Source organism: Hemitrygon akajei, chromosome 9, assembly GCF_048418815.1.
Source record: "Hemitrygon akajei chromosome 9, sHemAka1.3, whole genome shotgun sequence".
In the NCBI taxonomy this organism is placed as follows: domain Eukaryota; kingdom Metazoa; phylum Chordata; class Chondrichthyes; order Myliobatiformes; family Dasyatidae; genus Hemitrygon; species Hemitrygon akajei.
This window is the reverse complement of record NC_133132.1, coordinates 46814470-46840940: the sequence shown is the minus strand read 5'-3', so window position 1 is coordinate 46840940 and position 26471 is coordinate 46814470. Positions and strand designations below refer to the sequence as shown.

Here is a 26471-nt window from a genome sequence, read left to right as displayed (position 1 = left end):
TAACCTTACTGGAATCCTGCACAAGGACTCCCAAGTCCCTCTGCATCTCTGATTTTTAAATTTCCTCCCTGTTTAGAAAATAGTCTGCACCTTTTTTCTTTTATCAAAGTGCATGACCATATACACTTTCCATCTGCCACTTCTTTGCCCATCCTCCCAATCTGCCCAAATCCCTCTGCAGACTACCCACTTCCTCAATAATATCTGCCCCGCCACCTATCACCCACAAGCTTGGCCACAAAGCCATCCAGCATTCAGTTCTTATTGTAAATTGCGAGCAGTACATTGAATTTAAACAGCCAAGACCTTTGCAACAGACAATTATTAAGGCATTGTTAACTGGCTTGAATCAAACCAGGCAACATGGCTAAGTTATTTGTATTGTTACCCGAGTTCAAACTGGCAGACCAGATGGATGTTGCTACGTAGCATATCAAATATGGTCACAGGAGTTTCTGCGTACAGTACTTACCATATTTGTGTACTCAGAGACAGCCATGACAACATTAATTTTGGGTGTCTGGCTGTCTGTCTGTCATCATTTGTGTTAATATTTGTGTTATTTAGTTTCTCCCAAAGGTGCTTGGACCTTCAGAAGCGCTTTATCAATTACAATGTATTTCCACTATGCATCTCAAAGGAACCATTTGTCAACTAAAAATATTTAAGTAAATAATCTCATTGTAACTATTGAAATTATATTGAATCACCTACTGTTACTTTGATCTTAAGGGTATAAAAATGTGATATACCTTTGGGTTTGTGAGCCTCAGCCCAGTGTGTCTCCAGAATGATGCCTGCTTGTTTCGATGAATAAATACATTGCCTCGAAAAAGTTTCAGTCCCCACAACTATTTTCACATTTTACTCAATTACTCAATTTAAAATACATTGAAATTGGATTTTTGAGCTAATATATAAACTATTCTGCATCATGTCAAATCAAAAGAAAAATTCTAAAACCTATCAACAATTTACTAAAAATTAAAAATGAAAGTTGTGAGGCTGAAGAAGTATTCATCCCCTTTGAAAGTAGTACACTAACATTCCTCAGGTGCAATATACTGTATTACCTTACCAACTGCTGTCGATATAGAAGATTGGAGTATCACCTGGTTTCAATTAATTCAAAAGAATAAATACTCCTTCTCTCTATAAGGACTTTAAGTATGGTAGATCTTCCAACAGACCAAACCAATATGAAGCCAAAAGAGCATTCAAGACAAGTCTGGGAAATGGTAACAGAAAAGCACAAATGTGGAGGAGGATACAAAAGTATCACAAAATGCACTGAACATACATCGGAGCTCAGTGCAGTCCACTGTGGAAAAATTATGAAACACTGCTGAGGTCAGGCCATCCCTCTAAACTGAGTCACTAGAGAAGTATAGCACCTGTAAGAGAGGCTACTCTGACACCAACTGTCACTGAATGAGCTGCAGAAGTTAGTGGCTGCAAATGGGGATGAGATGAAGTTCAAACTCTAAGACTTTGCACAAAAAGGGAAAAGTCCTGGCTAAATTAAAAAAAAAAGCAGAACATTTTTGCCTTTAAGACTTTCCAAAGCGTCACTGAGAAGATACTGTAAAGATGTGGAAGAAGGTCTTGTGGTTGGACGAGACTAAAGTGGAACATTTTGTCCTCAACACTAAGCAGTACATGTGGTGAGAATCTAATACTACACATCAGCCAGGTAACATGATCCCTACATAAAGTGTCCTACATAACATCATGTTATGGAGATGCTTTACAGCAGCAATGACTGAAAATCTGGTCAGAATGAATGCTGCTAAATTCAGAGAGATCCTGGATACAAACTTGCTAGCCTCTGCCAAAATGTTTAATTGGTGGGGGGGGGAGGGTGGAGTTCATCATTCAGCAGGACAATGACCCAAAACACACTGCCAGAGCAACTATGGAGTGGCTTCAAATGAAGAAAACTAATGTCCATAAGCAGCCCAGCCAGAGTCCTGACTTTAACCCAATCGAACATCTCTGGCAAGACCTCAAGATTTCTGTCTATTACTGCTCTTATCCAAAAAGACTACCAGCCTGAATAGATGTGAGAAGTTGTTCAACTACGTACTGAGCAAAGGGGAGGTGAATATTTTTGAACTGCTGACATTTCAGTTTTTGAATTTTTAGCTTTTCATGCTTTCCCTTTATTTTGTGCTCTACTGTGAAAAAAATGAGCATATGAATTCACAGATAAAAATTCATAGTTAAATTGATCAAAATGCCTGGTTGTAATACTCATTTATGTGAACAAAGCATTGGGTGCATTGCTTTATATATCACCAGCTTTATGGCCACTCTGGTGACTTTGAGCATAGTCACAATAGTTTGAAAACTTGGCCACAGAGCCTTTAATTCTGTCATCCTAATCGTTGACCTATAACATGAAAAGAAGTGATCCCAATAACAATACTTGCAGAACACCATTAGTCATCGGCAGCCAACCAGAATAGGTTCTCTTTACTTCCACTCTTTGCCTCCTGCCAATCTTCTATCCATACTAGTGTCTTTCCTATCTTGTTAAGCAGCCTCATGTGTGGCACCTTGTCTAAAGCCTTCTGAAAATCCAAGTAAACAACATCCACTGACTGTTACATCCTCAATGAATTCCTACAGGTTCATCAGGCAAGATTTCCCATTAAGCAAACCATGCTGACTTTGGCTTACTTTATCATACACTTCCAGGTAGCCAGAAAACCATCGAAGTCAGGCTAACTGGCCCATAACTTTCCTTGCTCTGTCTCCCTCCCTGCTTGAAGAGTGGAGTGACATTTGCAATTTAACAGTCTTCTGGAACTATTCCACAATCTAAAGATTTATAATGCTTCCACAATCTTTTCAGCCACCTCCATAACCTTGGGGTGTAGTCCATCAGGTCCAAGTGACCTATCTACCTGCAGGCTTTCAGCTTCCTAAGCACCTTCTCCTTAGGTATAGCAACTACACTAATTTCTGCCCTGACAGTTTTGAATTTCTGGCATACTGCAAGTGTCTTCCACAGATAACACTGATGCAAAATATTTATTAAGTTAGGTTGCCATTTCTTGGTTCCCCCATTACTACCTCCCTAGTGTAATTTTTTATGTGGTCCAATATCCATTCTCTTACGTTTCATATATCTGAAAAAACTTTGTATTCTCTTTTATATTATTGCTAGCTTACCTTATTATTTCATCTTTTCTCTCATGTTTTTTTAGTTGTCTTCTGTTTGTTTTTAAAAGCTTCCCAATCCTCTAACTACCCACTAATTTTTGCTATATTATATGCCCTCTATTTTGGTTTTATGCCGTCTTTGACTTCCCATCAGCCATGGTTGCCTCGTCCTCCCTTGAGAATACTTCTTTATCTTTGGGACATATCTATCCTGTGCCTTCCGAATTTCCCCCAGAAACTCCAGTCATTCAGCCATTGCTGTTCTGTTGCCACCCCTGCTACTGTCCCCTTCCAATAAATTTTGGCCAGGGCCTCTCTTCTGCTTCTGTAATCCCCTTTACTCCACTGTAATACTGATACATCTGACTTTAGCTTCTCCCCCTCAAACTGTAGGGTGAATTCTATCCTATTATGATCACTGCCTCCTGAGAATTTCTTTACCTTAAGCTACCCTAATCAAGTCAGTTTCATTGCAAAACACCCATTCCAGAATTGTCTTTCCCCTAGCGAACTCAACTAAATGCTACTCAAAAAACCTATTTCTTAGGCATTCTACATATTTCGCCTGGGATCCAGCACTAACCTGATTTTCCCCAATCTACCTACATATTGAAATCCTCTATAACTACTGCAACATTGCCCTTTTTACATGCATTTTCTATTTCCTGTTGTGAGTTCTATCCCACATCCTGGCTATAGTTCAGGGCCTGTATATAACTCCCATCAGGGTCTTTTTAACCTGGTAGTTTCTTAACTTTACCTATAAGGTTTCTCCATTTTTTGATCTTGTATCACCTCTTTCTAAGGATTTGATTACATTTTTAACCAACGGTGCTACCCTTCCCTTCTGCCAATCCTTTTGATGCAACGTGTATTCTTAGATGTTAAGCTCCCACTGTGACCTTCTTTCAGTCATGACTCAATGACTGCCACAATGTCTTGCCTGCCAATTTATAGCTGTGCTACAAGATCATCTACCTTATTCCGTACTACCATGAGCATTCAAATCTAACACCTTCAGTCCTGTATTCAGCATTCTTTTCAATTTTGCCTCTATGCTACACATGAACTCATCCCACTGACTGCAATTATGCCCTATCATCTGCCTGTCCTTCCTCACAGTCTCACTATATGCTGCATTTACTTGTATACTAACTGCCCATCTTCAGCCCTATCACTCTGGTTCCCATCCACCTGCCAAATTAACTTAAACCCTTCCAAAAGCCAACCTGCCTGCAAGTATATAGATGCCCTCGGTTTCAGATGTAACCCATTCTTTTTATACCTGTTATACCTTCCCCAGAAGAGATCCTAATGATCCAGAAATCTGAAACCCTGCTCCCTGCTCCACTCCTTCAGCCACTCATTCATCTGTACTATCATCCTATTCCTGCCCTGGCAGTGGGAGTAATCAGGAGATTACCACCTCGGAGGTCTTGCTCTTCAGCCTCGTCACTAACTCCCTGTGCAGGACCTTTTCCCCCTTTCTGCCCATGTCATTGGTGCCAATGTACACCACAATCTCTGGCTGCTCAGCCTCTCCTCTTGAGAATCTTCTGCAGCTGCTCTGAGACATCCTGGATCCCAGGACCCGGGAGGTGACACACCATTCTGGCTTCTCTTTCACGGCCACAGAATCTCCTGTCTGCGCGCCCCCCCTCCCCCCAAACTATAGAGTCTCTTATCACTATTGCTCTGTCTGACTTTACCCTTCCCTACTGAGCCTCAGGGGCAATCACATCCAGTTAAAGGATCCTACATGGAGTTTAAGAACTTAAGAAATAGGAGCAGAAGTAGGCCATCTGGCCTGTCGAGCCCACTCTGCCATTCAATAAAATCATGGCTGATCTGGCCATGAACTCATCTCTACCTACCCACCTTTTCCCAATAACCCTTAATTCCCACCTGCTTGCACCAATTCATCTCATCGTTTTTGTTTTTTTTAAAACTTGCTTCAGGCTTACATTAGCTACTCCCCTTCACAGTTGTACTAAATAGAATGGGTAAATATATATTGCATGCAGCTCCAAGAGGTTGTAGAACAGTGCTGGGTGCCCCCTGTCTGATAGTAAGTAAATTGCAATCAGGAGTTACAGCTTAAACAAGTCGCACTAATCTTGAAGCAACTCCAATTCATGACCCAAAAGAAAAATCCAGCAAGCAATTGTAATTTTCAATAAATTGATTATGAGTAATGGACTAGTCAGTATTTATTAGTGGGTATGTTCCCCTACTTCCTTTGACATCAGCAACCAAAACTGCTACTGGATGTGTACTTCACTACAATAATGGGAAATTAGTTCAGTATTTTGCTGGTAGAGTTACTGGTAATATTTTAACATTACATAAAAAGTAGTAAATTAAAATTCTGTACATCCTGGTTGGGGATGCATTCCTTAGATTCAAAGAACTTCTCTGGAGTTTCCTAGAAACCTTGTTCATGATCACAAGAGATTCTGCAGAAGCTGGTAATTTGGAGCAACACACACAAAATGCTGCAAGAACACAGTAGGTCAGGCAACATCTATGGAGAGGAATAAACAGTCGGCGTTTTGGGCCGAGACTCTTCACTTGTTCATGATGTTGTATGGTGATGCTAATAGCTCATGAGCTTGCCTGGCTTTATCTGGCATCATACACACAAATCACACAGTCATTCACAAACTAGAATATTTTCCATTTATGCACTCTGGTTGGTTAATGATAGCATGGACATACTGAATTCTGCAGAAAGACAAGGTCACAGTGCTTTGCAAGAATGGATACTGGTAACTTACAAGAAAAAGTGTAAAAATGGACATTATTCTCACTCAATTTAAAAATACCTATATGGAATTAGAAAGGTTTAATTGCTCCAGATGGGTCTTGTTTTGATTTAAAGATACTAATTTGTATTCATAAACTGTTGGATTGGAATGCTTTCTACCTTATGTCATAAACCACTTCCAGGTCAGGAATACATTTTCCTCTGGCCTCAGTTCCAACCAGGCAAGAACCTAATTTTATCAAATAGAATTTTTTCCCCCCACTATTTTCCACTTCAAACATCCTGAAAGCTGCCAAGTAAGAATCCATTTGTTTAATCTGGAGTGGATTTGTTTCAAGTTCCTGAGGTAAAATGCATGTGACTGTTCACTGCTTGTTCTGTCTGTGGCTTTTTATATATAAAAAAAATCAAACTGTTTAAGTTGATTTTTTCTAAACAATCATTTTTTCGAAAGATTAGAAGTTCAAAAACAAAAAGACATAACTTAAACTGGGGACAGAAATTTAGGCAATGTTTTTTAAGAAGCTAATAATAATGCAATTCATTTACCAAAGACATTTCAACAGATCCAATTTATGAAGTCGCAGTTTCATTGACTCACAGAAATGCATCTTAAATATGTGGAAAAATATGGAAAAGCAAGTCTCAGATATCCCATTTATCAGATATTATTATTTGTTTTCTTATAATTGTCTGCAATTCCAAAATGAAATTGAACAAAAATTGACATGTCCAGATTTGCAAGGGAAGAAAAATATTTAGGACAGGGAAAAGATACTTGTGCTTGTCACCTCACCGTCTGTTCCAAATCTGCAACAGATAACATAGCATGATTTAGAGATGCTGACTAATCTCAAAATTGTACAGAAAAGATTCCAGATTCAATTTCTGATCAATGTTGAGATGATTCTTACTGACAACCGTGGGTTGGACAGTGAGGAGAAGCAAGAAACTGTAGATGGTGGAATCTGGAGCAACACAAAGATATTGGAGGAACAGTGGGTCAGGCAACATCTATGGAGGGAAATGGATAGTGAATGTGTCAGGTCAAGACCCTTCATTTGCACTGAAAGAGAGGAGAGACAGCCAGAATAAAAAAGGCGAAGGGAAGGAGTGGAGTAAGGGCTAGCAAGGTGGAGAGGGACGCGGAGAAGGCTTAGCATAACTAAACAACCAGTTAATTCTCACTATTGTAACAGACCAGGGAACCCAGAAATGACTGAGTACACTGGTGACGCAAGAGACTGGAGCAAAATATCAAGCTATTGGAAGAACTCAGCAAGTCAGGCAGCATTGTGAAAGTAAAAGGGTAGTTGGGAATTTCAGGAATAGACCCTAGATTAGGTTCATAAAATATTTGTTAATTAATTAAAAGGGCAAAAAGTTACAACTTAATGGTATCATTACCTTCCACCCCTCTAAAGTATGCTACAGTGATATTATCTACAAACAAAATGTTGCCATTACACACCAAGGATAGCACACTGATAGTAACCAAATTCCCGAGCTGAAAGTTAACAAGTCATAAAATTTTGATTCCATTTTTGAGTTCACAACACAAACCTTGATTCTTTTCAGCATCTTCGACACTACCAATATATGTGTCCCCTGCTGGAACTTCACTGTGGTCTAATGTTGGATCCAAAGCATAACCTAAAATTAGAATAAAATGTTTTTAAAAAGGCAAGTTATAGAAATGAAAGATAAGTTAAAATCAATCAACACACATTTGTGTTCCCTCAAACTTCAGTGAGGATTAAGAGAGGCAACAAAAATTGACAATATTAAAATGATGAATTCTTCAAACAATATTCCAGACTTACTCATGTCAAGATGAGTTAGATGAAGAAACCATTTAAAAAAGAATGAGTAACACTGTACTTGAGGGGGGCCAATATCCTTGCAGGCAGGTCTGCTCGAGTTGTTGGGAGGGTTTAATTGGTTTGTAAGGGGGATAGGGGCCAGATTGGTAGATCAGAGGATGGGGTAGGTGGTGTACAGGTAGATGCAGCATGTAGAAAGTCCATGAGGAAGGACAGGCAGTTGATAGGGCAAAACCGCAGACAGTTGGATGGGATAAAGTGTTTCTACTTTAATGCGAGAAGTGTCAGCAACAAGGATGAACTTGGAGCATAGGTCAGTACATGGAACTATGACGTGGTGGCCATTACAGAGACCTGGTTGTCACAAGGGTACGAATGGCTGCTGGATGTTCCAGGGTTTAGATGATTATAAAGGAACAGGGAGGGTGTTAAGGAGGTGGGGAGAGACATTGCTAATCAGGGAAAGCATCACACCTGCAGAAAGGGAGAATGTCCTGAAGGGATCGTCTAATGAGTCATTGTTGGTAGATAAAAGAAACAGGAAGTGAGCAATAACTATACTGGGATTATTCAATAGATCCCACCCCCAATAGCAACAGATACTGAAGTGCAGATAGCAAGGTAGATTTTGGAAAGGGATTGTTGTCATGGGTGATTTTAACTACTCTTAATACTGATTGGCACCTCCTTAATGAAAAAGGTTTAGATGGGGTGAAACTTGTTAGGTGAGTCTAGGAAAGATTCTTGACACAATATGTCAACAGGCCAACTAGAGAAGAGGACATACTAGATTGGGTACAAGGCAATGAACTGGTCAGGTGTCAGATCTCTTCGATGGTGAGTTTTGTGAAGACAGTGAACACAACTCCCTGACCTTTACCATTGCCTTAGAGGCATAGGAGCAGATGGTATTTAATTCGGAGAAGAGGGAATTATGATGCTATTAGGCAGGAATTTGCATGTGTAATTTGGGAACAGATGTACTTAGGGAAATGTACAATAGCAACGAAGTGTTTAGGGAGCACTGCATGGGGTCCTGGATGGAAACCAGATGTTTAGGGAGTAATTGCATGGGGTCCTGGATAGGTGTGTCTTACTGAGGTAGGGAAAGGATGGTAGAGTGAAGGAATAATGGTTGATAAGAGACGTGGAATATCCAGTTATGAGGAAGAAAGCTTGCTTAAGGTTTAGGAAGCAAGGATCAGACTGAACTCTAGAGTTTCAAGGTAGCCAGGAAGAAGTTTAATACTGGACGGGAGAGCTGGAAGGGGGCATGAGAAGGTCTTGGTAAATAGGATTAAGGAAAACCCCAAGAAGCGTTCTATGCGTATGTGAAGAACGGGAGGATTATTAGAGTGAGAATAGCACTGATCAGGGATAAAAGAGGAAACATGTCTGGAGTCAGATGAATACTCTGCTTCAGAATTCACCAGTGAGAAGGACTTTGACATTTGTAAGAACAGCGTAAAACAACTGGATATACTCAAACATATCAACATTAAAAAAGAAGTGCTACAACTTTTGAAAAACATTAGGGTAGATAAGTCCACCTGGACAGATAGGATATACCCCAGGTTACTGTGGGAAGCAAGGAAAGAGACTGCTGCACCTTTGGCAATGATCTTTACATCCTCACTGACCACAGGAGAAGTACCAGCTGATTGGAGGGTGGTAAATGTTACTCTTTCTTACTTCAGTGATGAGCAAGCTATTGAAGAAGATCCTTAGAGACAGGATTTACAAGCATTTGGAGAAGCGCAGTCTGATTAGGGATAGTCAGCATGGCGCTGTGAGAGGCAGATCACATCTCACAAGCCTGATTGGATTCTTTGAGGATGTGACAAAACACATTGATAAAGGGAGCAGAGAATGTGGTGTATATGGGTTTTAGTAAGGCGTTTAATCTGGTTCTCCATGGTAGGTTCATTCTTGGCTGTGTGAATTCAAAATGAGCTCATCCATAGAAGGCAGAGGGTAATTGTATATGGACTGTATTCTTCCTGGAGGTTGGTGACCAGGGTGTTCCACAGGGATCTGTTCTGGGACCCCTATTCTTTGTGATCTTTATAAATTACTTGGATGAGGAAGTAAAAGGGTGGGTTTGTATTTTCGTGGACGACACGAAGGATGGAGGTGTTGTGAAAAGTGTAGAAGGTTGTCATAGGTTACATTGAGGCACTGACAGGATGCAAAGTTGGGATGAGAAGTGGCAGATGGAGTAGAAATCCAGAAGAAACGTGAGGAAGCTCGAACTTATAGGGAGAATACAGGGTTAATAGCAGGATGCTTAAAAAAAATAAAAATAAGAAAAAAAATCCAAAAAAAAAAGCAAACACCAGAGGACATATGTACAAAATTAAGGGAGGGAAGTTTAGGGGAGATATCAGGGGTAAGTTTGTTTGTTTGTTTTTTTTTTTACACAGAGGGTTGTGAGGGCCTGGAATGACTTGCCAGGGATGGTGGTGGAGGCTTAAACATTAGGGGGTATTTCAGAGCCTCCTGGACAGGCACATGGATGAAAGAAAAATAAAGGGTTATGGAGTAGTGTGGGTTTAGTACTTTTTTTAAGGATTATATGGGTCGGCACAACATGGAGGGCTGAAGGGCCTGTACTGTGCTGTAGTGTTCTATGGTTCTAAGCTTAGGAGTATGGATGAACAAGGAGATCTTAGGGTCCATGTTCCTAGATCTCCCAAAGTTGAGGCTCACATTGATAGGGTTGTCAAAAAGCTGTATAGTGCGCTGGGCTTCATTAGTCAGGGGGCCAACATCAGAACATCTTTCAAGAGGATGTACCCTTGCAATTTTCAGGCCAATGGTGTATTGGCTAGGGCACTGAAAACCGGTGCCAACCACTGGTGGAGTGTTAAAGGACGTCTTCAATCTCTCACTACTGCAGTCAGAGGTTCCCACTTGCTTCAAAAGGGTGATACCAGCGCCCAAGAAGAGCAGAGTGAGTTGCGTCAACAACTATTGTCCAGTGGTACTCACATCTACTATGTGAAGTGCTTTGATATGTTGGTGATGGCTAGAATCAACCTCTCTGTCTAAGCAAGGACTTGGGCCTGCACTCGATGTTTCAGGAACAGCTTCTTCCTCTCCGTCTCTTTAAGCCCTATATATTTATTTTTTAATATATACTTATTGTAATTTATAGTTTTTATTACTATGTATTGCAATGTACTGCTGCCATACAGCAACAAATTTCATGACATACGCTGGTTTTATTAAACCTGATTCTGATTAAGTTCAATAGCTCTGAGGTAATGTTGCAGCTCTATAAAACCATGGTTAGACCACACTAGGAATATTGTATTCTGTTCCAGTCACCTCATCATAGGAAGGAGGGTGCACCAGAGTACTGCCTGGATTGGAGAGCATGTCGTATGAGGAGAGGGTGAATGAGTTAGGGTTTTTCTCTTTGGAGAGGTGACAATAGAGGTGTACAAGATGACAAGAGGCATAAATCAAGTGGACAACAGAGACATTTTCCCTGGGCGGAATTGACTAATACAAGGGGGCATAACTTTAAGATGGTTGGAGGAAAGTATATGGAGGATGACAAAGGTAAGTTTTGTTTACATACAGTGTGGTGAGTACCTGGAACGCAACGCAGTGGTGGTAGAGGCAAATACATTAGGGACATTTAAGGGATTCTTCAATAGGCACAAAGATGATAGAAAATAATGAGTGAACTATGTGAGAGGGAAGGGTTATATAAATCTTTGAATAGGTTAAAAGGTCATCACAATATTGTGGGCTGAAGGGCCTGTGTTTTGCTGTAATGTTCTATGTTTCACATTCTATATAAAAATCTAAACACAGCAAAAATTGTGTAATGAATTACTTCAATTTCTCAAAGTTCCAGAAAATTTCTTATATCCAACATGATTAACCAAAGATGCAAAAAAATGAGCAATTGTGGCATCATCACATGAACAATAATCTAAGTGATAACACGATTTATAAATTGATGCAACAAACACTATGAAGCGTGACCAGAGGAATGACCTTGAATATAAAATCTCATTAAAGTAACACATATTTGCATAGAGACACTAAGAATTTGACAAAACAGGCTGCACAATTTGTACAGAAATAACTTTTATAAAGCAATATATATATATAAACGCCAATGCCCCAGGCTCAGGCTGGGAAATTATTTTGAAGCACATGATTTTTAACAGATGTGTAAAGCTGCAAAGCTGTCTGCAAGTTGATTTCAAAGTGCTCTGCTAATTGCTAAGATATGGGAATGAAAATGATTAAGAACATCTAATACATCAAAACCTGTAAAAGGATTGAGGTGGGGGGGGGGGGGTTAAAAAATCAATTTTGTCTCCAGGGCACTTTGATGTGTGTCACACATTCTCTGCTATTCTATTCTAATGAATGGATCTGGGAACCAACAAATCTCTAGTGCTCAGTTACACAAGAATTGCACAATCCAGATAGTGTAACTAATAGAGAACAACCAGCCTTTTACTGTATCAAAAACAACATTCAGCTACGTGTTATTGCTGGAGCCAACAACGAAAATAGCAAAAAAAAATTGAAAGATATCCAAATGCAAACACATGTGTAAAATTAAAATCGACTCCATAGGATTTGATTAGGATTATTTGCTCATGTGGAGATTGAAAGCAAACACGGCTAGCCCAAAATCCTCTATTTCTGTGTTAAAACTGCTGAGTAGTTTTATTTACTAAAGAGGATTTTAAAAACTGGAAAGGAAAACAAGTATTTATTATTTAAGGTAATTATAAAACCAGTGCAAAGTCAAAGTTCAAAGTAAATTTATTATCAAAGTACATATACGTTACCGCAAATAACATTCTCCAAAATAAAATGTATTAGGAGGTTTCACTGCTTTTTCATTTTCAGTTTTCATCACCATTTTGTTTTAGATTACTACATAGTTAGTGCTTTTATTTTCAGTATCCAGTCTTCCGGTGGTTTACAGGACAGGGAATTGACTGTCATTAGCAGACCAGTAGAGTTTGTGCATTACTTGTGCATTCTGTTCCATATATCTCCACAATAACTTTGTGAAGGAAAGGTGACTTAGTGACTCAAGTTCACTATAAAACATCTGGAATTACTTGGAGCATCCAGTTCAGGAGCTTCCTGAACATGTGGTGATTATCCAAGTGAATGATGCCTGGTGGTAGACCACCGGAGTCTGATCTGATTCATTTATTGCGACGTTGCTAGTTTTACTTATAGCATAAATGCTTTCCCTTCCGCAAGCTGGTAGCTTACTCTTCAGTATAAGTAATGCTCCAGAATATACTTGCACATTCCTCTTCTACTTTGGTATATAATACTGGTTAAAAAAAAGGGCATCTGGTCATAGGATCATAGGTTATAGAGGAGTGCGATCCTGCTATTACTAATGGCCACTGCAAATAATGAATGCCCACTTTGGGTTTCTGCCATCAATCACCAATTCTCTTTTTCCCCAACAACCACCCCCAAACCCCTAGCCCACTGTTACCTGATTTCTTTCCCATTCCCCACCTAGTTCTGCCTGCCAATCGCCCATACACATGCAACACATTGCAGCCCCTATACCCTCCCACTGCGTTCTGATCTGCCCAGTTTCTGATCTACTCATCGATTTCCTTTCTTATTAAATTCAATAATTTGCAGCCCACTATCATCTCTCAGCCTCTGCTACCATCTCCACCCTTCCCATCCACATCTGGCTCCATTTGCCCATCAACTCCTCACCTGGATCCACCCAACCCCTGACACATCAGCTTCACCCCTTCTCCTCACCTCTTTATACCAGCTTTCTCCCCTTTAAACTCAAAACCCTGAAATGTCAACTATCCATTCACCTTTACAGGTGCTGCTTGACTCACTGGGTTCTCCAGCAGCTTCTGCATGAGTTCCTCAGGTCTTCTATTGCTAAGACAATGATCTTCCTTCCATTGTAAGGCCAAAGTGATGGTTGCGCACAGTTCAATTCTAGCATGAGGCAAGACCCAAATAACAATCACATGGAATGGAAAATGCAATTTTTCCATCACACAAGATAGTCTCTATCAAGAGAGCTTTAACAATTACACTTGACTTCCAATGACACTATCTTGCTGAATCCCCACCATCCACAAACAGCAGGTCAACTGTGATTAGAAACTGAACTGTACCAGCCTCATAAATATCAAAGTCACAAGAACAGGGTAAAGAGAGGGTATCTTGTGGTGTGACTTAGCTTGATACTTCAAAGCCTTTCAATCTACAATAATCAGCCGTTGAGACCACATAAATCAGTCACTGAAACCACACCTGCCTCGAGGAGTGTGGTTTCAGCAACTGTCAGCAAGTTTGTGCCAATCAATCAAAGCAGCCTGCTTGACTGACACCATCAACCAAATTAAACATTCACTCCTTACATCATCCACAGTTCTCTGTCATCCTTCTACAGCTTCTGAGGTATGGGAGTGCTCTCTCAAGTACAAAGATGTCCAGGATAAAAGAATAACATTAAATATAAAGCAGAAAAAAAGCTTATGTTGAGAGATATAGGAGCTGAATTAGGCCATTCAGCTTATCAAGTCTGCTCTACCACTTGATCATGGTTGATTTATTTTCCCTCTCAACTCAATTCTCCTGTCTTTTCCCCTTAACCTTTGATACCCTTACTGATCAAGAACCTATCAGCCTCTGCTTTAAATATATCCAACAATTTGGTCTCCACAACTGTCTGTGGTGATGAATTCCATAGATTCACTACCCTCTAGCTAAAGAAATTCCTTCTCATCTCTTCTAAAGGGACATCCTTCTATTCTGAGGCTGTGCCCTCTGATCCTAGACTCTCCCATGAATGGAAATCGCTTCTCTACATTCACTCTATCCTGGCCTTTCAATATTCAGTAGGTTTCAATAAGATTTGTCCTCGTTCTTCTACAATTAGTTAACTGTCTGATGCACAGTAATAGATTTACACCACATGTACCGCTTAGTACTGAGACCCAAAAATTCCACATCAGTCTCATCCGACCAGAAGACCTATTTCCACATCTTTTCCGTAACTTCCAAGTGATGCTTTGCAAAGTATTTATGGTCAAGGATATGCTTTTAAAAAAAAAACAGGACTTCTTCCTTGCTACTTTAGCGTAAATACCCTTCTTATGCTAGCCTTTAGAGATTGTGGAGCCATGAATTTCATCTCCAGTTGCAGCCGCTGACTTCTGCAGCTCACCCGGAATGACTGTTGGGCACCACAGTAGCCTCTCTTACAAGTGCCACTCTTCTCCAGCGACTAAGTTTAGAGCGACAACCTGGTGTAGGCAGTATGGCTGTGGTTTCATATTTTTTTCCCACTTTTTCATGATGGACTGCACTGAGCTCCAAAATACGTTCAATGCCTTTGAGATGATGGTCTTGTACCCTTCCCCAGATTTGTGTTTCTCTGTTGTCATTTCCCTGACTTGTCTTGAATGCGCTTTCATTTTGGTTTGGTCTGCTGAAAATCTACCATACTGTTGAACTTTACGGGGGGGTGGGGGATATATTCTTCTGAGTTCACTGAAAACAGATGATTCTCCTATATTCTACATCAACAAATTGAATGAGTTATAAGGTATTGCAGTATTGTACATCTGAGGGAAGTTAGCATAGTAACTACAATGGGGATTAATATCTCTTTAGCCTCACAATTTTGTTTTTAATTTTTAGTAATTTGTTGACAGGTTTTGGAATTTTTCTTTTGATTTGAAATGATGCACAATGTTTTGTAGATTAGCTCAAAATATCCTACTTCAATATATTTTTCATTTAGAAAATGAGACAGTAAAATGTAAAAATAATTGTGGGAGCTGAATACTTTTTCAAGGCACTGTAATTCAGGAAATGACAAGATCAGTCAAATTAGCAAATGATGACCAAGCAAATACTGTAAATCAACATAATGGATAAATATCTGGAAGGTATGTTGACCAACGAAGCTACATGGGTTTGTTTAAAGAATGTTATGACTGACTGATTCTTTGATGAAATGGCTTCCGCTCTACCACAGTCGACATAATCTTTGAGGAATTTAAATAGATATTATATATTGAAAAGCTTTAGGAAGACATTCAAAGGATGTCTTGAGAATAGATTAAAAGGAAGCATCAGGATATGGATGCAAAATTAGCCCAGTGAAATGTACAGCAATTTAAGTATACGGTGCCTATAAAAAGTATTCACCCCCTTTGGACGTTTCCACTTTTAATTATTTTACAACATTAAATCACCATGGATTTAATTTGATTTTTTTTTTACACTGATCATCAACAGAAAAAAACTCTTTCACGTCAAAGTGAAAGCAGGTCGCTATAAAGTGATCTAAATTAACTACAAATACAAAACACAAAATAATTGATTGCATAATTACTTATCCCCTTCAGGTCAGTATTTAGTAGATGCACCTTTGGCAGCAATTACAGCCTTGAGTCTGTGTGGATAGGTCTCTATCAGCTTTGCACATCTGGACACTGCAAATTTTCCCCATTCTTCTTTACAAAACTGTTCAAGCTCTGTCAAATTGCATGAGGATAGTGAGTGAACATGGTAGGGATATAAAACTATAAAACCTGCTGATAAGCGGGGAGCTGTTGTCTGGCGTACTGACCTCTACCTGGTCGTGGCACAGCGACAACTCTCTGATACCTCCTCTTATTTACCCCTTGATCATGACCCCACTAAGGAGCACCAGGCCATTGTCTCCTATACCATCACCAACCTTATCAGCTCTGGGGATCTCCCATCCACTGCCACCAACCTCATAGTTCCCAGCACCCGTACTTCCCGTTTCTACCTCCTACCCAAGATCCACAAACCTGCCTGTCCAGGTAGACCCATTGTCTCAGCTTGCTCCTGCCCCACCGAACTCATTTCTGCATACCTTGACACTGTCTTATCCCCCCTTGTTCAATCTCTTCCCACTTATGTTCGTGACACTTCTCATGCTTTGAATTTTTTCAATGATTTTAAGTTCCCTGGCCCCCATCGCCTTATTTTCACCATGGATGTCCAGTCCCTATATACCTCCATCCCCCACCCGGACGGTCTCAAAGCTCTTCGCTTCTTTTTGGATTCCAGACCTAGCCAATTCCCCTCTACCACCACTCTCCTCCATCTAGCGGAATTAGTTCTTACTCTCAATAATTTCTCCTTTGGCTCCTTCCACTTCCTCCAAACCAAGGGTGTAGCCATGGGCACCCGTATGGGTCCCAGTTATGCCTGCCTTTTTGTTGGCTTTGTGGAACAGTCCATGTTCCAAGTCTATACGGGTATCCGTGCCCCTCTTTTCCTTCGCTACATCGACGACTGCATTGGCACTGCCTCCTGCACACATGCTGAGCTCGTTGACTTCATTAACTTTGCCTCCAACTTTCACCCTGCCCTCAAATTTACCTGGTCCATTTCCGACACCTCCCTCCCCTTTCTTGATCTTTTTGTCTCCATCTCTGGAGACGGCTTATCTACTGATATCTACTATAAGCCTACAGACTCCCACAGCTACCTGGACTATTTCTCTTCCCACCCTGTCTCTTGCAAAAATGCTATCCCCTTCTCACAATTCCTCTGTCTCCGCCGCATCTGCTCTCAGGATGAGGCTTTTCATTCCAGGACGAAGGAGAAGACTTCCTTTTTTAAACAAAGGGGCTTCCCTTCGTCCACCATCAACTCTGCTCTCAAACGCATCTCTCCCATTTCCTGCACATCTGCCCTCACCCCATCCGCCCGTCACCCCACTCGGGATAGGGTTGTCCTTGTCCTCACCTACCACCCCACCAGCCTCCAGGTCCAACGTATAATTCTCTGTAACTTGCGCCACCTCCCACGGGATCCCACTACCAAACACATTTTTCCCTCTCCCCCTCTTTCTGCTTTTCGCAGGGATCGCTCCCTACGCGACTCCCTTGTCCACTCGTCCCCCCCATCCCTTCCCACCGATCTCCCTCCTGGCACTTATCCTTGTAAGCGGAACAAGTGCTACACCTGCCCTTACACTTCCTCCCTCACCACCATTCAGGGTCCCAGACAGTCCTTCCAGGTGAGGTGACACTTCACCTGTGAGTCAGCTGGTGTGGTATACTGCGTCCGATGCTCCCGATGTGGCCTTTTATATATTGGTGAGATCCGATGCAGACTGGGAGACCATTTCGCTGAACACCTACGCTCGGTCCGCCAGAGAAAGCAGGATCTCCCAGTGGCCACACATTTTAATTCCACGTCCCATTCCCATTCTGATATGTCTATCCGTGGCCTCCTCTACTGGCAAAATGAATCCAAACTCAGGTTGGAGGAACAACACCTTATATACTGGCTGGATAGCCTCCAACCTGATGGCATGAACACTGACTTCTCTAACTTCTGTTAATGTCCCTCCTCCCCTTCTTACCCCATCCCTGACATACTTAGTTGTTTGCCTGTTCTCCATCTCCCTCTGGTGCTTCCCCACCCCTTTCTTTCTCCCGAGGCCTCCCGTCCCATGATCCTTTCCCTTCTCCAGCTCTGTATCACTTTCGCCAATCACCTTCCCAGCTCTCAGCTTCATCCCATCCCCTCCGGTCTTCTATCATTTCGCATTTCCCCCTCCCCCCACTACTTTCAAATCACTTACTATCTTTCCCTTCAGTTAGTCCTGACAAAGGGTCTCGGCCCAAAACGTCGACAGTGCTTCTCCTTATAGATGCTGCCTGGCCCGTTGTGTTCTACCAGCATTTTGTGTGTGTGTGTTGTTTGAATTTCCAGCATCTGCAGATTTCCTCATGGTAGGGATGGTATGTTTTTGAAGATGTACATTGCTTGGCTTGCACCAAACATAGCATTTAGTTTGATGGCCAAAAAGCTCAATTTTGGTTTCATCAGACCATAGAACCTTCTTCCAGCTAATTTCAGAATCTCCCATATGCCTTCTGCTAAACTCCAGCCGAGATTTTATGTGAGATTTTTTCAAAGTGGCTTTCTCTTTGAAAACTCTCCCATAAAACAGCAACTGGGAAAACACCCGGTCTATAGTTCTGTATTCACAGTCTCTCCCATCACAACCACTGAAGCTTGTAACTCCTCCACAGTTGTCATAGGTCTCTGGGTGGCCTTGCTCACCAGTCCCCTTCTTGTACGTTCACATAGTTTTTGAGAACTGCCTGCTCTAGGCAGATTTACTGCTGTACCACATTCTTTCCATTTCTTGATGATTGACTTAACTGTACTCCAAGGGATATTCAGTAACTTGGAAATGTTCTTGCATTCATTTCCTGAATTGTGCTTTTCAATAACCTTTTTGCAGAGCTGCTTGGAGTGTTCTTTTGTCTTCATGGTGTAGTTTTTGCCAGGATACTGACTCACCAGCAGTTGGACCTTCCAGATACAGGTGTATTTTTACTACAATCAATTGACAGGTCTCCAAAATCAGATTTCCATTTAACTAATTTTGTGTTTTATATTTGTACTTAACTTGGATCACTCTGTACAGATTTGCTTTTACTTTGATGTGAAAGAGTCTTTTTCCATTGATCAGAGTCAAAAATGCCACATTAATCCACTGTGATTCAATGTTGTGAAACAATAAAACATGAAAACTTCCAAGTGGGGTAAATACTTTGTGTAGGCACTGTATAATCCTTATTGCAGGTAGTTTGAATTAGTATTTTTCAAGGGTGTGTTTCAAATTCAGTGCTCTTGTTAAATAAATGGAAGGGTATTGAAAAGTCAGTTAAGTAGGAACACCACTTGTAGGAGTTCTTAAAAGTTGCTAGGAAATGTCAACTAGATGGCTTAAAATAGAATAATATAATTTAAAAGCAAAGATATCACACTAGATCAACAATTAAACCCAAGCTAAAGTATAGCCAGCAAATATGGGCAACGCATTTTAGAAATATTTGAGAAAGGCTATAGAAGAGATTTACCAAGAGGTTACTAGAAATGAGGGACTGACATGAGTTATGGAAAATTAGAACTATTCTCCATGAAACAAAGAATGTTAGGGTTAAGTCATTTTTTTAAAAAAAGGATATGGAATTAGGAACAACCTACAAAGAACCACACAGTAATTATACTTCTGTCCTGCAAGTTTATGAATTCCACCAAAAAAAATTTGATTTCACACTGAGGTCCTGTCTTGGGGCTGGAGAATATGCCAAATATTTAGAATGTATAACAGGTGTCACTTTTTCAAAGCATTCCACAGTATTTATGTTTTTTTCCCATTAAGTATTTAAAAAATAGGAGGCTGTACATTTACTTCCATAGATGCCTAATGAAGAAATCACTCTTGATCCCTGAGCAACACATACAAAGGAACTCAGCAAGTCAGGCAGTATCTATGGAGGGGTATAAACAATTGATAATTACAGGCCGAGTCCATTAGGACTGAAAAGGAAGGGAGGACAAGACCAAATGAGGCTGAGGAAGGAGAGATACAAGCTTGCAGATGATAGGTGAGACCCAGTGAGGGGGAAGGTGAGGAGAGGGGCTGTACAGAGGCTGAGAGATGTTAGGTGCAAGGGGTAAAAGGCTGAAGAGTGAGGAATCTAATAGGAAAGGATAATGAAACATGGAATGAAGGATAGGAGGAGTGGTTCAGGAACAGTTATTACCCTTCAACCATCAATCAGGCTCTTGAACCAGAGTGGATTCCTTCACTCACCTCAACACTGAAATGGTCCATAACCTATGAACTCACTTTCAAGATCTCAGCCTCTTACTTTATGGTCCCTCTCCCTACCTTCCCCCTCACCTGGTCTCACCTATCATCTGCAGGCTCCTCCCTCCTTCTTCGGCTTCTTATAATAATATGAATTATTATTATTAATAGTAGATTTTTCCCTCTCTGTTTGTTGTCTTCTGCACATTGGTTGCCTGTCTTTGCCACATGCAGCTTTTCATTGACTCAGTTGTGTTTCTTTGTAGTTACAGCGAATACCCACAAGAAAACGAATTTCAGGATTGTGAATGGTGACATATATGTACTTTGATAACACATTTTAAAACTTTGAACCCATATCTCTCCCATAAGGTTCCTCTCATCCTTACCTAAACCATTTTAGCCTCCGTATCCAGCACATTGTTTTTGAAAGGGATCCTACCACTAAGTACACCTTTCCCTCCTCTCCCCACTCTACAGCGATCTCTCTCTTTGTGACTCATTTGTCCATCCCCACAGATCTCCTTCCTTGCACTTATCCCTAAAAGTTTGACAAATGCCACATCTGCCCTTACACCACCTCCCTTACCACCATTCAGGGCCCCACAGAGTCCTTCCAGGTGAGGTGACACTGTACCTACAAGTCTGTTGGTGGTTATCCACTGTATCTGGTGCTTCCGGTGCAGCCTCCTCTACATTGGTGACAGCTGCCCACCCATTTCCATTTGTCTTCCCATTCTCATACTGACATGCCTGTTCATGGTCTCCTCTACTGTCACAATGAAGCCAAACTCAGGATGATGAAGCAACACCTGAAGCATGAACACAAACTTCTCTAAATTTCAGCAATTATTCCTTCCCCCCCCCTCCCTCTCTCTTTTTCCACTCCCCATTCTGGGCACTCTCTCACCCCTTATCTTCACCTCACCTGCCCATCACTTCCCTCTGGTTCCCTCCTCAGTCCCTTTACTCAATGGTGCACTGTCCTCTTCTATAATATTCCTCCTTTTTCAGCTCTTTACCTCTTCTATTTATGCAACTCCTCATTCATACACCTTTCCACTCACGTAGCCTCACCTATCATCTGCTAGCTTGTACTCTCCCCTCCTTATTTGGGCTTCTGCCTCCTTCCTTTCCAGTTCTGATAAAGGATCTCAGCCCAAAACATTGGCTGGTCATTTCTCTCCATAGATGCTGCCTAACTTGCTGAGTTCCTTCAGCACTTTCTGTGTGTTGCTCAAGATTTCCAGCACCTGCAAGATTTCTTGTGTCTTGTTCTCTGGACCTTACAGCATATTTGTATTTAATTCTTATTGAAGAGGACACAGCATTCAATGATGCAATTTTTAATTTCTCCCACTGGGTGGTGTTGAGCAAGTGCAAGTTATAACAGCACTTAACTTGACAAAGGAAATCAAAGGGCTGAGAATACAAAAAAAAGAGAGGGACATTTCTTCCATTCCATTTATGATGGTGGAGCTAAACTTCTTTTCTTACCAAGTGCTGACTTGAAATAAGGCCAGAAATGACTTAATTGATTAAGTAATTTTAACTCATCATAAGGAATCATTGCTTCTAGTCAACAACTTGACATGGGACACAAAGGAAGAGCTATATTAGAGACAAGTGTCTAGAAATTCAATTGCATTACACTTTCTAACCCACCCAGGGTTATTCAGACTAAAATGTGATAATAATTATTTTGGAGCTATCTTTGCATTGTTCTGAAAATTTGATTAGCCCTTCCCTGGAGTGATTCATTCTTACTCTAAAGAAGTGATTGTTGCATCATTCGCACAATGTTATTCTCATTTTGGCACTATAGCAGGTTCTGCACCCTGGGGTCCACAGATCCCTTGCTTAATGGGTTTGGTTCATGGTATATAAAAAAAAAAGGTTGGGAACTCCTACACTGTAGGGGAAATTGATAAATCATTCCCGAAGCATTGGTCAGTCGAGGGGCAACAAGGTTTTAGTAATTACTGGCTCCATTAGAATACTTCTAATTCCACAATGCCTCAAATCTCCAATCTCTACCTTCTACACATTCTAACTAACTCCATTCATCACCTTGAACTGCCCCGACCTAATCTCTCAACACATTCCCCCACCTTACCTTTCAAGTTCAGATTCTGACCCACTAAACCTCCAAAGGTCCATATCCACGGTCTTCCTGATTTCCTAAGGCTAGTTCTCAGCCCTTTCCCAATAGAAATAACCATCCATTTCTGAGACACATTAACGTTAACATTCTTGAAACACAGGTTTCAATCTTCCAAAGCCTGAACACCATGATCCCTGGCACTTCCATTTGCAGCCAACAAACCAACTCTAAGATCCTTCAAGTAGCGTCGATCCATTAGAATGGATTAGAATGGACCAAATAAAGGTCCAACTCTTTCAATTTACCCAAATGCCCTGACAAACTCCAAAATCCAACAGCCTCCACCACTTGCTCACCAACTCAACCCCAGGTTCCTATCAAGCCTATACTGCCAGCCTCACTCTCTCCAACACCCAATGACACAGCTAGGGTGTGGGGCAACATACTTTCAATTATGAAAATTGCAGCAGGTTCCTCCACAACCAAAATGCTTGACCTGCACACTAATGAAAGCGATGGTAGCTTAGCAGGTAATTTACTGAGAAGTAATCAAAGGTAAGGACTAACAGTCCAGAGATCAAAGTTCAGATCCCACTATGATAGCTGTGGAATTTAAATTCTGATTAGTAATAGTCTGCAAATTATTAGCAACACTGATTGGTGTTTTACTAATGTCAATAAAGCTACCAGGCTGATGCAACAAAAAAAAGAACTACCTGGTTCAATGATGCCTCTTAGGGGAGGAAATCTGACATCATAATCCATTCTGGCCTGCATGGGACTCCAATGCCAGCCAACCCCATAGGGTTGGGTCTTAAATGCCCTCTGAAATAGCCAAGCAAAAAACTCCAATGTAATATTTTAGTTGTGTTCAAACAGAGAAAGAATGAAACTGGAAAAATACTTGAGATCGATCAAGGCACTGAATTCAAACAAGGCAAAATTGCTGAAAGCAGAACTGACATTGTGAAAATAGCTAGAGACTGCTGCCAGGAGGACCACCAAGCATAGCTAAAAATGAAGAGATACCAACATAGGCATGATGCAACACAGGTCTACATTTGAACATACCAGTTAAGTGCAGGGGTACGCCACTTGACCCCATACCGTCCTACCTAATGGTAACAGACTGACATAATGGTATTTACAGAATCATACCTTACAGACAACATTGCGCTTTCTATCTCAATCTGTAATGACATTCTGTTCCAACTGCAGGGTAGAGCCACCAGACCTTGTGGCATGACGGCAAACAGGTGGGTGGGAGAAATCTTTGAAGTCCTCAGCATTGAATTCATATCTCTACCTTAAATAGATCACCTCTATCTCTCACAGATGAAACATCCTCTCCACATGCTCCCTATTAAGACTACTCAGAGCCTTATATTTCTATTAAATTATCTTTTACACCACCAAAGTCCTGTGGATAAAGGCCTAGACTGTAGAAACCTTACTCATGGGATCACACCCCCCTCCAACAGATGGTTTAATTCATGAAGTATTTACTAAGCTGCTCCCAGTCCGTAAACACCATTCTTGAAAGATGGAGATCAATATCATACACAATACTGCCGATGTGATTTAATGGATGCCCAATATAATACCCCAGCAGCTGGAGTTAGAACTCCTACAATGAAGATGCTTGTTATTGTTGGAGAGTGATCATTACAGCCCCAGGGCATCAGTGCAGGAGTTCTTTATGCCATTCCCCTAGGCCAAATCATGTTATACTGCTTTATCATAATCATTCTTCCATCAATGTCAGAAGTGACATTGTTTACTAATGATTGCACATGTTCAATTCCATTTGTAATTCCTCAGTAACTGAAGTATCCATGCCTACATTGTCAAGAACTGGATATCATTCAGGAATGGACTGATAAGTAATAGGTGAAAAGTGGCCATTTTCAATATTATGACCATCAGCAAGTTCATCACCAACTTGTGTCATCACTGATCTGAAACTCAACTTGGTTCAGTGACATAAATATCATAGGTACAAGAGAAGGACAGAGGGTGATATCCTGGGACAACTGACCAAACTCTGTCATTCCAAAATCATTCCACACATACAAGACACAAATATGGAGTACTCTCTATTTGCCTTGGGAATTACAACTCCAACAAATGTCAAGAATCTCCAACTATCCAGGTGGAAGTAACTCTCTTGATTAGAATACCATGAATCACCCTAAACATCTGTAATTCTCTGACGATAGCACATTGTTTCTTGTACTCAGAGCACTCCAAAGTCAGGAGGTGCAGGAGGATACTTCTATCTGCAGTTTCTCTCCAAGTCACACATCATCCTGGTTTTGAAATACATCATCAATCTTTCCTTGTAGCTATGTCTAAATTCTGGAATTCTCTACCCAAAGGTACCATGGGGGTGGGTATCTTCATCAGAAGAATATATTGGTTCAAGGCAGCACCTCATCATTCTTTCCCCAAGGGTAATTAGAAATGGACAATAAATACCGATCTTGCCAGTGATGTCCAGAACACAGAAAATGAATGCATTAACACCAAATGCTTGGGTGAACTATAACTTCTAGTTGTAAAATGTCTATTGCTTTTGTATTCTGCTAAACAAATCTTTCTTAAACCTTCATGAATTTTAATGTTTTATTGTCATTGAATATATATTTATTATTGATAGTTCCATAAGCTGTCAGTAGCCTTGGGAATAAAGAAAGCTAACTCTTGATTACTTCACCTCAGCAGAGTAGCTAGTAGAGAGCCTGTTGACAAAGCACCTTTGATAAAGCACTTTGCAAACATGCTTTTGCATTGACATTGCTCAGATTAGTTCACAGTGCTTGTATCACTTTGTTCAGAAAAATCCTGAAGCTCTTCAAATAAAAATCCCCCAGAATACATGTGTGATACATACACACACATTTAAAAATCTTTCCTATATTCACCTCTTTTCCCTTAAGGCAAAATATTATGTTGGCAGTTAAAAAAAAAAGACTTAATTAATTGGCACACTGGAAGAAGGGTAGAATCCGAATCAGATTTATTATCACTGCATTTATGATGTGGAAGTTGTTTTGCGGGGGTAGTACACTGTAAAGACATAAAATTACCATAAATTACAAATAAACAGCGCAAAACAAAAAGGAATAATGAGGTACTATTCATTGACCATTCAGAAATCTAATGGCTGGAACATTTTAAAATGTTTCTAAATTGTTGAGTTCAAGCTCTTCTGTATCTTCACCCTCTTCCCTGATGGTGTGAATTTAATAATCAAGGAAAAGTAAGAGCTAACAGTTCATCCATTATTTGTTTATCAGTTTTACTACCATGATCACAGTTCACCTAAGGGAGGAAATAAAAGGTAATGTTTCCCTAAAAGTTACCGACAGCTTTGGTTACATCGCCATCCATTTTCAACACCTCTTTAAACCGTTACCTCAACATCAGTGAACCTAAATCCATCAAAATTTCTTCACATTCCTTTCTAGCATTTATGCAGAGTTAATGTCTGTTATTGCAAACACAAAGTCTCCTAGTGCATGACTACTTTTAACACATTTTATATCAGAATCAGGTTTACTATCATCGGCATGTGTCATGAAATTTGTTAACTTAGCAGCATTCAATGCAACACATAATCTAGAATAAATAAATAAATAACATTATATGTATATTGAAGAGATAAAAAAATCATCAAAAACTGAAATAATATATATTTAAGAAGTGAGGTAGTGTTCAATGTCCATTTAGGAATTGGATGGCAGAGGGGAAGAAGCTGTTCCTGAATCACTGAGTGTGTGTCTTCAGGCTTCTGTACCTCCTACCTGTGGTAACAATGAGAAAAGGGCATGCCCTGGGTGCTGGGGGTCCTTAATAATGGACATTGCCTTTCAGAGACACCGCTCCTTGAAGATGTCCTGGGTACTTTGTAGGCCAATACTCAAGATGGAGCCGACTAAATTTACAATCTTCTGCAGC

General features: G+C 40.6%; 1 protein-coding gene across 1 annotated transcript in view; it reads right to left on the bottom strand.

Moving 5' to 3' along the window:
- cdc40 (cell division cycle 40 homolog (S. cerevisiae)) overlaps positions 1-26471 on the bottom strand; it is a 120213-nt gene that overhangs the window by 60746 nt on the left and 32996 nt on the right. Inside the window, exon 4 of the mRNA XM_073055902.1 lies at positions 7499-7588. Coding sequence (XP_072912003.1) covers positions 7499-7588 — 90 coding nt within the window. The remainder of the gene's footprint in view (positions 1-7498; positions 7589-26471) is intronic.